The sequence below is a fragment of the Ambystoma mexicanum genome, chromosome 3q, assembly GCF_040938575.1.
Source record: "Ambystoma mexicanum isolate Mex_15411 chromosome 3q, UKY_AmexF1_1, whole genome shotgun sequence".
NCBI lineage: Eukaryota > Metazoa > Chordata > Amphibia > Caudata > Ambystomatidae > Ambystoma > Ambystoma mexicanum.
Window position 1 is genome coordinate 677,748,124 of NC_090926.1, and position 12,335 is coordinate 677,760,458.

At 45.5% G+C, this 12,335-nt stretch overlaps 1 protein-coding gene across 1 annotated transcript in view; it reads right to left on the reverse strand.

Annotated features, from left to right (window-relative positions):
* The window catches only part of CFAP52 (cilia and flagella associated protein 52), a 374,850-nt gene that overhangs the window by 306,414 nt on the left and 56,101 nt on the right, over positions 1 to 12,335 (reverse strand). The window contains exon 2 of the mRNA XM_069654573.1: positions 4,827 to 5,026. Within this exon, the coding sequence (XP_069510674.1) occupies positions 4,827 to 5,026 (200 nt within the window). The remainder of the gene's footprint in view (positions 1 to 4,826; positions 5,027 to 12,335) is intronic.

The following is a 12,335-nucleotide window of genomic DNA, read 5'->3' on the forward strand; positions in this document are numbered from 1 at the left end:
AGGTGGCATTTTATCCAAAACTAACATAGATAGAGAGTGAGTCCTGGCAATGAAGCGCCCGCAGTGTCCTGAGAAAGCGACTCAGCGCCTGTGCGTTCAACCATAGTTGTACACTTATCAGTGGATCCACTTCACCAATGACACTGTGTTTCATGTTGCACTTGTTGTTATGGTGAAAGCTGTATTGAGAGTGTGGGGCCTTATTCAGTACCATACATCCAAAATATGAAAACATGGGATGGGCATGTAGTCACGGTACAGATTCACAGTCCATCTGCGTGCCAGAAAATAAAATATCAGAATTCTGTGTTGAGAGGCTCGCCCTACCTTTCGTATGTCAGAAAAAGAAATTGCATGCATATATGTAATTCAGACAGTCATTTTGACAGCCCTTCCTTCCCAATTAAGAGTACTATTCATTGCAGGAACAACACAGCACCTATTATCAGTGACTAAAGGCAATTCAGTGTGCTAATCATAACTATGCACCAATCCTCTACATGGTGCTGCTGTGTGATGCAGGCAATCAGTGGCAACCGTCTCTGCAGCAGCCACTCAACCCACTGATCCTCTCTTTGTACCACCAACACTGCAGACAGACCCTATATAGGCTGAAAAAAGCCCTTTATTTTGTAACGCTCTGCAGTGCAACTGATGGCGCAGCGACTGAGAGAACTCTAGATGGGAGGGGAGGGAGTAAGCCCAAGTAACGCTTTCTACAGCTCCACTTAAGAAACTGGGATTTGGATTAAAACTGCCTAGTACAATCATCATAATAGTTTAATCACGTTTGGCAGGCTCCTAAATCAGAGGGAGTGAATATTCCCATTTTAAAGGCCTTAGTGTCCTCTTCCTAATAAATATTCAGGATCGTTCGAACAGAGCCAATGGGCCTCAGTACAAGTTTGGAGGTAGCCATGCCGATTTTAGCGGCATGGCAACCCCCAAACTCGGGTCCGGGTCCTGCAAAATGGGAATTACCGGGCCATTCCGACCTTTGCAGGCCCGGTAATTCCCATTCGCGGGACCCGGACCCGGTACATCCGCGCTGCAGAACTCGTAATGTGGCGGCCCGGTATGAACGGTGCCGGTCCCTTACCGGCACCATTCATACCGTGGCCGCCACAGTCGTAATAAGGCCCAATGTATGAATTGGCCACCCAGTATGCTTACTATGGCAGTGATCCACCCCTCACCTTAAACGGTGTGAAGGTAATACTTCATCCAACAAATCAAATGCGTCAATCCTCCTTGTGGAAGAATGGACATCTGGCCTGGTCTAAGTACAGTTCAGGCCAGGAGAATTTCGGCTTCTTATTCACTTTATTTGGGTGGTTGTATTGGCAGGCTATAGAACGTGAAGTAGTTCAATGAACAAATTTGCCTCAGTGCCTGAGTATTTATGCACCAGATAATCACGCTGCGCAATGCAACTGCGTCTAGATGTCAAAATGAGATGATCTTCCAGCAGGAAAATGCCAGTGTGAAAAATGCATTTATTATACATACGTCGATAATTGCTCCGGTGGGCGGGGCAGGTCCCCTGCCCTCAGTATTGTTTTTCTGGTTTGTTAAGTAAAGTGCTATAGCTGTGCTATCATTTACAACAATAGCACGGGCATACCACTTACACCGAAAAATCGAAAACCAACACTGGGGGTCGGGCAGCGGCCCAGTGTATTGCTTCTTCGGCATCACCATGGTGGCCACAGGCCCAGCCGTGCTCTCTGCCAGCCAGTTGCCTAAACTGGGTTGGTGGGTCATGCACAGACTCCTACCCTCAGTGCAGCAGACTGCTCAGAGCAGAGTGGCCCCAACATTGTGTAAACTGTGCCAACAAGTGTATACGAGAGGCAACGTGTGCACTAAAATGCAGGTATAAAGAAATGCACGTATTTATCCAGCTCTTCTTCGTATCCATCTATGGCGTGTGGTGTCCAGCAGAGGATCATTAGCAAAGTGCTGCTGCTGGCACCTGGCAGTGAAATGAACTGTCGCCAAAATGGACACCAGTAAGCCTTCAGCAGAGGGCACATGTCCGGTCCCTATGCTTTAAAGCCTCCGACACACACTAACGCACATAATGCCTGCTGTTACTCTGTAGCAGAGCAGTAGCATGACTGCGTGGGCCAAAACTTGTATACCTGCTTTCATGCTTGTGAACATTATGGCCCCACATTCCAATAGCACTGATAAAAGGGTGTGTGGTGTCACAAACATGTGCGCTATTTTTCAAAAGGGGCGTGGGTCATACCAGAGGGGCTTTGTGCTGCCTAGGACAAAGCCAGGAGGACATATGAAATGCTGAGAGGGCATCAGGCTAGTGTAAAATCACAGCCAGAACATCGGAGCCTAGATGGGATAACTCAGGGACCTCGCTCTGGCCCAGTGGGTGAGAGTTGGGAAGGGTAGGGGCTCTCTGCAGCACAATCCACTCCTTGCACACCTGCATCCTCATGCGGACATATCTCCACCCAACGGGGTAAGGTTTGGGAAGAGCTGGTGGCTCTTTGAAATAGCCGCCCCTTTGCACAGCTAAACTGAATCAGTAGAGTACATGAGCAGACTAGGAGGTGTTACGGGTAAACAATCAGTGCATTAAATGCCATTAACCCCTCATCCGATGGCTTGCATAATCTCCTCTACTCAACATTTGTACGCAGTCAATGCAGAACTTCCCTGCTCCCTTTGTCAGGCAACACAGGGAATATATAATGCCTTTTTTCACACACCCGTTCCCGAAATGGCCGACTCTCTGCCATCAAGTCAGCTCCGTTCTCAATCTCACCTGCTGGTCTCGCTTGTCGTCGTCAGAAAGCAGGCCTGCCTGGCTGCTACACCCTACCCAGACTGCCGCCGGTGCACTTTAGCCACCCGGATGCTTCACCTCCCCTGTGCAATCTGTGCGTAGAACAGACTCTACTGCAGTGCGAACACACACCACCTGGTTCCCCGGGCGGTGTCCTCATCATGCACAGCCGTGAGCCCTGCTGGGGAAGAAAAGAAATGCGCAGAGCGTGCCTGGGTGGCAGCCAATTCAATTCAAACCACCCAGGCTGATTGGAAGTGTGCGCGACGTGATCATTTTCTTCCTAATTTTGTATCCTTCCGCTATGAGCCATGGCCAAAGAGGCCCTATGCCCAGAGGCCTACCGGGGGATGTCCCGCTGTCCCGGTGGGGCAGTCCAGCCCTGCACTTGAGCAGAATGCTAGTGATGGCCCTCTGGAGCACGATTTAAGAGGGATTTTGGGTTCTCATCAATGGTAGGTTGGCACAGATCCGTTCCTCCACCTGTGCCGTTGGTGCCACTGGAGCATTTTGGGGAGACACAAAGACATTCCAAACCTTTTGGACACAGTGTAAATTACACAATTAGGTCAGAGCGCCCCTCTGCAAGAAAGAACACGGCATGACAATCTGTTCTGTGGGAATGTACCCACTCAAAGTCTGCAGCCACATGTTTTAGCTCAGTGTACCTTTCACAAAGGAGGAATATCCATTTGCATACCAGTCTTTGTCCCACCCACTTGAGCAGTCCAGCACCAAAATGCTATGGCAATCCTCCTTTGAACAAGAGTACCAGAAGCAACCCCAGACACGTGTTTCGGCCTAGTCGGGCCACATCAGTGAGGTGGAGCTGTGCCTCTCTGAGCACATTGCGCAAGGGGGGACCACGTCTGGATAAGAACAAGAGTACCAACAGCAACCCAAGACACGTGTTTCAGTGCGAATTACGTTTTCTTTGCTAACCAGAGGCGTTTCCTAAGGAAGTAGCGAAAGTGGACTTTTTCTTATCTTATTTGTCGAGGGAGGCGGCAGCTTGGTCGGTCATGTTAATGGCACAGGGTGCTCTGTATTAAATCATTTTTCTCTCTTTCGGGGGGAATTTAAGAAAATATTTGATAGGCAGCAGGTATCCTTGGTGGTAGATGGCTCCCAATTAACGCCAGGCCCAAATACACCCGGAACAGTCACTTTCAGAATTGTGATAGCAGAAGATCATGGAGAAGAGATCGCTTTTGAACAGATATATGCCCCTCAGCTAAGTCATTTTAGGGATGCTTTGGCTGACACATCATAATCCAGTTATTGTTTGGAGCAGATGTGTGGTTGAGCTCAAGTCAGAATTTTGTAAGGAGCATTGTTCAGATTTTCAGATTCGTAGTGATTAAGGTCAGGTAAAGAGTGAGGTGGTGAAGTGCCTTGCAGATGGGGTGTGTTACCCCATTCAATTGGAGTAATTGTGGGTGAATTACCTGAGTGTTATGGTGAATTCTGGGATGTCTTTAATGAGCTAGAGACACAAGAAACTTCCCCCACATCAGTCTTATGATTGCAAGATGGCTTTGGAGACTGGAGTGGAATTACCATGTAGCATGGTATATGCCTTACGGAAAAAGAAAATGAGTTTCAAAGAATATTTGGAGGAGAATTTGGCCACGGGATACATTAATAACTCTCAGTCTCCAGCAGCCTCAGTTATTTTTTTGTACCCAAGAAGGATGGAACTCTCCGAACGTTCATTGAGTACCAAGCACTACATCTTGCCACCACTTAAAGTGAATCCTGACTTCCAACTCGGTTCTTCACAAGGCAAACAGGAGACAGAGGATGCAACTTGCAAATGAAATTGCCTCTGATGAGGAGGAACAGGATCCACAGTAGCGCCAGAGTAATCAGCATACCTTCAAATATGACATCTGAAAGGCTTTCATTGCTTCTGTGCCACTGGAGAACAATACTGGAGGCTCTACTCCTACCGAAAAACTAAGCCCATACTCAACAGAAAGCATGTGACAATATTTTATTTTTCAGGGACACTTACCTTGAAACCCATGTATGTGACTTGTCCAGAGGCAATATACTTTCCGCTCTTGGAAACAGAAACGCACGAGACGTTATTGGTGTGCCCTTGTAGGAACTGTTGCTTGTTGTTATTGAGGTTCTGGATAATCACTGTACACCCCAAAGGGTAAACAAGATGCTCTCGATCAGGGTGGCTGATCAGGCCCCCAGGGACATGTCCTACAGGAAAAACGGAAGAGGTCAGACAATTGAAATCCTCATTTGTTTCACTCTCATTGTATTCTGTAGAAATTATACTTCCAGATAATCTACACAATACCCCAGCAAAACAGCCTCAATAATATGGTAAGCAAAAAGATTGGGAAAAGGTTATCCGCTATAATATTAAATGGCGTGTTCCCTATGATAGAAAATATTTTTGGAAAAGGAGCAGCTAACTCTGGTAGAAAGTAGGAATTGCTGAGCAAAGTGTACAGTTCACATGATTTGCAAGAAGATGCCAGAGTGAACAATGTGGATTGACAGCGAAAAGACTCACACATCAACAATTCTCATTATACATGCTGGATGGAGTTCCATTTATTTCCTTAAACACATGCATCTTTGTGATGTAAAGGTTATTAAAGTTAGTAAGGAAATACATTCCATATAGTTTACTATTCTTATATAGTTCCTAAATGCTGGAGAGACAGAGACGAAAGTGAGAAGAGTTTCCGGACAATCGCCACAAATGCACATGTTGAAATAAGCAAAGGTTGAGTAGTAAATACCCCATCCTCCACTTAACGGCTTCGATCTGCCCTCCTCCCCTTTACAACCACCCCATGACCAGAAAATAAACTGCTTACTCCCGGCAGAAAAACCAGTTACATATAAAAAAGCAAAGATTAAGTAGTTGCTGGATGGCAAGAGGCAACGAGTTACAGATGTTTGATCCTTGAACTTGAAGGAGAGGAAAGGATTGTTTGCACCATGGCCCACTTACAGATAATATGGATCCTTCTCCATTCCTCTCCTGCCATATCCTATTTCTTTGTATAATATCTAATTCCAGGGGTAAACCCCCTCCGCCCATTCCATTCTCCTTATAGCTCACACTCCCCCTCACCATGATCCCACCACCAGAAACCAAGCTTCTTACCCCCTGGCAGAAATAACAGGAACATATGAAATAAGCAAACATTTGCTAAGTGGCAGCTAGTTACAGATGTTTGCTTCTGGAGCACAACATCTGTTGGCAGACAGGGGGAGCTTAGAAAATCTTCGCCAATGCTGCACTGGCTGTCCTTGTAGCTCATGAAGAAATATCAGCAGTGATCTTTGCCAAGAGAAAGGCAGTGCAACAAGACAAAATGAACACATATGCACTCCTAATATTATCCTAGATAAACCTACTTGTTGGTTTTGAGATTGGTTGTGAGGTGCTGAGGAGTGTAACACAACCTTGACACAAGAGAAAGGCAGTGGTCAAATAGCAAAAACAGTTAAAGATGAGGCATGATAGCACAGAAGGAACTAAGACAACGTATACTACATTAATTCATTCCAGGTTTGGTGCGTCACAATTGGGAAACGGTGCCATGATGCACTACTGTTAAATGTGTATTCAGCAGTTACGTTTTTAGAGAAAGCCTTGCTTAACCCAGTGCAGAGTTATGTGATTATTGTATTGTTTACCACATACATTGCAATATTTAGTTAACTCCTGTGCACATAATACTTGTATTGCTAGCCTACAGGTTTCACACCTAAAAAGGCCTTCTAACAAACAGTGTTTTACAATGTCCAGTTCAATAGCAATGGGGCTTCACTGAATTTGTATTGCTCACCCACCCAGTAGAATTGGCACTTGTAAAACACAGTTATATTTGAAAATAGTTTTCTTCTATTTTTGCAGATATTTTTCATCCATTTATATGTCTGTTCGGCTACATTTTATTAGGGCCTGAAAAAGCACCTCAATGCTATGAAACACATGTAGACAAGCAACAAAATGAGTAGATGACGAAAACGTGCCTATTTATTATAATCTATGTTGTGAGCTACACAAAAATCCCATGCAACAGATTAAAACTATCATCCAATTATTTTGGCACTTGGTTATTGGTGGACACAAAGTTCCTCTATAAATGGAGCTTTCAAACCATTCTAGCTTTTACTGGAAGCTGGAAGGGGATGCTGCCATCTCTCACACTCTAAACTGATAGCTGCATGCACAGTGGTGCTCAATGTAGTTTGCAGTTTGTCATGAAGTGTGGCAGGGAGACCCTCATACATACCACTACAATATACTAAACATACATTAGAACCTGCACCCAGTACAAGTGCCCTCTTTGCTATTGATGATAGGGGAGAAATCTTACGGATTTTATAGAATTGAAAACAATTATTATTTCCACCTGCTCAGTCTGAGGAGCCACGGTCATTCATATTATCATTATTATTCAGATTTCAAAGACTATTTTTCCAGTGAGGCTGCTGTGAATGTCTAACCAAGAATGCCTGGCACTAGGGTGGGAGAGCGGTTCACAGGGGACACCGAGATGTGGCTCTGCTTTAAAGCCCAAAATCCTAATCTCCCTTTGGACTGCCTCCATCTGAAACCAGGACCAATGCATTCAAATTTGGATGGCACCCTGAAGCAGGCAGCACTAAAGCATGTCCAAGGATCGCTCGAGGATAGCATATTAAGCTGTACATCACCTGCATATGAATGTCAACCTACTCAGAACCATTAAGGAAGAGCCAACAGTGATTCCATAAATGCCTTAAGAGAAACTGAGCAAAGGGCAACCCATCAGGAACACTGCAGGAGATGGTGAATGAGGTGCCTATTCATGCCGAGGCCTGTGTGCGACTTTGCGCTATATAAAAACAAACAAAGATAGATAGATAGATAGATAGATAGATAGATAGATAGATAGATAGATAGATAGATAGATAGATAGATAGATAGATAGATAGATTTATAGATAGATAGATCCCCCGGTAAGCATAGAAAAAGTGATGGCAAATGCGTTGAGTGCCAGCCTTGCCCAAAGTACTGTATGAATGAAAGCATCAAATTAAGCAAACAGGTAATGGAGCGTCATTAGTATGGCTTGATGTCTCCTAGACTGTCTCCAGCTGGTTGTCCCAGAGCACTGAAAACAAGGCCTATTTTAAAAAGCCAATAGGCACTGTTTGTGCCTAAGAGTGAATCTCACTGTGCCCATTTAACACGTTCTTCTCAGGTTCTGCTTTATATAGCCCAGACTACCTGATGTGGACAATGTGTGCAATTGAAAGAACAGGGAGCTATTCACTAATGGAAATCTGTGTACTTCTAACATTATTCCATTACCTGTTTCTACATCACCTGTGTGACAGTACCTAAATCCAGTGTGAAATATCCTCTATAATAGGAGCGTTCACACATACAAAAGTAACTGCGCCTGAATGTAAAGGTTAACGAACTGGCAAAGAAACATGTGCAGTTGTGCTCATGAAAGCAGCGATCATTGGGGCAACGAAAGATGTGACAGGAGACTCATTGGAGAGTTCATGATGTGGCAATGAAAGAGGTAATTATATACTAATTAAAATACTGAATAGCCCTATATAAACTCTGAAAATGTTCTACACTAGTTCCTTTTGAAACCACAGGGATCAATTTATTTGGTTACTGTCAAGGGAAAAGGTGCATTATTTTCTCAAAATGATATGTTGTTTTATTTTAAATTACTTACAGTCCAACCCCATTTAGTGGACTAGCTGGTAAAAGGAATTCTGAGGACATACATGTAATGTCGCTGGGGATTTGATTTATACTCACTTTTGGGGTAGTCTTTGTAGGGGAGGAGTGGTCCAAAAGGCCCCCCTTGCCTACATCCCCTCCCCAGGTGAGGGCCATGGCTCAATGGGCGTTCCCTCAGACCACCCGGGCCCAGGTGGTGGAGGGTTCACCTGCTGAAGACATTGCCCACACATATTGAATTTAGCTAGGCCCAGAAACCATTTTGTCTATCAAAGATGGTGTGAGCTCAGCGCACTGTAGCGCGGCCCCCACCCTCGGAGAGTTTCAATTATCCTTGTCGCCGCAGCACCCTGGCAGATCCGCTGTGAGCCCGTTCCCACGAACAAAACGGACATGAGCTAGCATAAGATACTAACACTGTAACATTTCACCGTCCACAGTGTATCACTGCTCCCAGCATGACCCGGTCAGCGAGGCCTGGGTGGTGGGGAGAACTGTAGAATGCTCATCCGATGAAAGCAGAAAAATACCCAAATACGAATGTCAAAAACTACTTGTAATACGTGTATCCTTTCCATAACACTACTTCTACTAAAGAAACCTGTAAAAATTGTGTAATTATTGTATGAAACGCATGTTTACATGACACCAGCAATGGAGGACCCACACCCCTGCAGGGGTGTGCGAATGATAAAAAGCATTTCCGGGGAATTGTTCTCTATATGTATCATTGAAAACCGTACACCCTGCGGTCCCGCGCTATAACTGAACTAATGCTGCTAGAGTGCAGGGGAGGACAAATGCAACTGTATATAAGGCTCGGGTGAAGAGACGCGGGCAAATGTGCCAGTCATGTGTATATATATATCTACAGCCCTTATATGCCATTACCACCGCGTACAATGGCGGGTCTCGCACTCTATGCCCCACCGATCACCCTACTACCTCATGTAATGCAAATATATGCATATTACTAAATGCTGTAGTTGTTAAAATATAATGTACTAGTAAGGTGCTTAGACTGGCTATATTCAAGAGACATGTAGTGAGTTGAATTGTATGTTTTCAAGTGATCCAAATGAGTATTATAATGATGTTCAAATGTTTATGATGTTCTCATCGAAAGTCGGCAACACACGAGAAAAATACCTTTGTGAATATGTGCAAGGCCATTCTCTCCCCCCCCCCCCCACCCTGCAAAGTCTGCCAAATAAGAGAGCTAAGGCCTGCGCCACGCTGCTCCACCTCCCCCAACTAGGCTGGAGCCGCTTCAAAGATTTGTAGTCCCTGCACCCAAGGCCACGGCCTGCCACCTGCATTATTTACAGCCCAGCAGTAAACCTCCGCTTGAATACACAAATCCAAGGCGCCCCCTCGTAAACCCCACAACCCCCCGGAACACCTCAGACTTATGACCCGGTGCAACAAAGACACCCAATACTGTGGTAACACACAACAGCCCATTCGTAATAACTTCTAACGAGACAGAAAGACATGTACCGCCCGTCCCATGCCCGGAGACTTAACCCCACGACCTATGGTACCGGTCAAACAGGACACTGGTAACCATGCACGGATAAATCACCATCAAACCCCTCACAAGGTGCATTCCTCCTGTGTTGCATTAACCTGTAGAATAACCTATTGATAGATTTACTAAAGAAGATAACATTGCAATGACTGAATGACTGCGGTGTGCATGGCATAGGGCAACTAAGTCAGGGAAGGACATTCATCTCTGACACCGGCCACAATGGCACAACAACACCACCCAGATGAACTCAGCTGACCTGCCAGGCCCAGCCCAAACCACGAGGCTGACAAGTGACGTCCTCCAGCCAAGGCCAACCACATCGCAGCAGCACCTATAGCTAGTCATCGCCACCCAACCCCATTGAACTTGTGCCCCTTATAGTATGTAGGTACCGATGACGTTTTTTGTAAATAAATACGCCTGTCATTGCTATTGTCGGACAGAGCGCTCTCGGAGGTTGCAGAGTTCTTTGCATGCTCTATTCTGATTGATAAACTCTCATTTAAGCTCACCCGCACTCTGTCTTGGCTTTATTCCCGACTTGGGAGAGTCCGTCATTGTCTCTCATTGCGGGCAGGATCGTGCTGGCTGGGGACGCTTGCCTTCAGTGGTGACCCCGAAAGCGTGATCATTATTATTATTAGTATTATTTCCCGACCTAACATTACCGTCCCCTTTTGGCACTAGAATCTCCGGTCGAAAAGGGATACGCACGGTGCGCCGGCTCTGGGAGGCTGCCCGCCAACGGCGACCGGTACACTAAGAAGTGCGCACTCAATAGAGAGAGGGTACGGGATCCCGGTTGAAAAATCCCCTTTGAGTACCGCTCGCCGGAGCCGGGGCTGACTGTTGAGCGGACGGCAACACTGCCTGGACGGACCCAGTTTCGGAGACTATCGGTTCAAGACGGGCACGTGAGTATTGAGTGCGAGCGATCGTAAAGAGAGTGGAGGAAGAAATTTAGGACAGAGAACGGAGAGGGGTAGAAAAGGGGGATACGCAGATCTACTAAGGATCATCCTGAAGTTTCTTTGCTTTTTCTTTGCATATGGCCATTAGGATTAAGAGGTGAATAAGAGATAAAAGTGACGGGAACCTAGTTCCGAAAGGGGGTGGAAGGCGGCGCCGCATAGTGCTATCTTGACTAGTACTGGGAATATATGAAGAAGTGGACAATAAGATAAAAGTGTCTGGCAAAGGGGGACACGGAGAATATATTAGTGACTGCTATTTCTTCTTTCTATTCTTTTCTTTAGGGTTGGGGGAAATTAAAAGTGAGATCAGTACAAAACGTTAGGGAGGAAGTAAAAGAGAGAGAGTCCTACTAGAAGAGAGAAGAGCAGACCAATATATATATATATATATACACGCATCCATATATCTGAATAAGACAGACAGGGACAGCCAGCTAGGGAGGAAAGGGAGGGCAGCTTGAATTGTGAATAGAGTGTTACAGAGGGGTGTGTGCACCCCGTATGCGTCGGAAGACAATTTGGTGCTGTGGGTGTGTAAAATGGTTATAAATGTATGGTAATTGAATGGTCATGGTAAGTGTGGCCGGATAAAGCTTCTTGAAGACAAAAATGACAAGGTGAGGTGAGTGTGGACCTTTTTGATCTCCGAGTTAATATTGTCAAAATCACTGATGGTTTGCTCTTGTATGTGCCCCCCCCCAAAGAGAATAACATAGAGATTGTGTACAGCCAGTCTTGCATTGCGCAGGCAGGGGGAAGAGTACAAAGGAGCACATTATTGAATGTGAAGTAGAAGACGAAGCCCATATTGGTAATAGGTTTACATTGTAATTGTGCACACACAGGGACAGAGAAGTACTAGGAAAACACAAAGATGGGGGCCGAAACACCCTTATCACATATCTGTAAGAACCTACCAGGGTACGCGGAGCGAATTAAGAAATATCATGACCAGTGGGTAACAGAGCTGAAGGGAGATGGGTTACCCCAGATATGGCCAGAGGGAGGGTCATTTGATAAAAGTGTTCTGGATATGGTGGCCACATGCATTTGTTTGAAATACAAGGGGAAGCAGTTGCAAAATAGGAGGGAAATATTAGATCTCTGGAGGTTATTTGAAGAGATACCACCGCCTAAAGCACCAGCATTAAATCCTGACCTACCCTCCACCACTGACAATCCACTGATGATAAAGAAAGATGGTAAAGAATCGTCAAATGTAGAGCCACAAGTATAGGTAATAAGCTTGTACCCGATATTAAACAAGCCTGTGCCCGCAGAAGG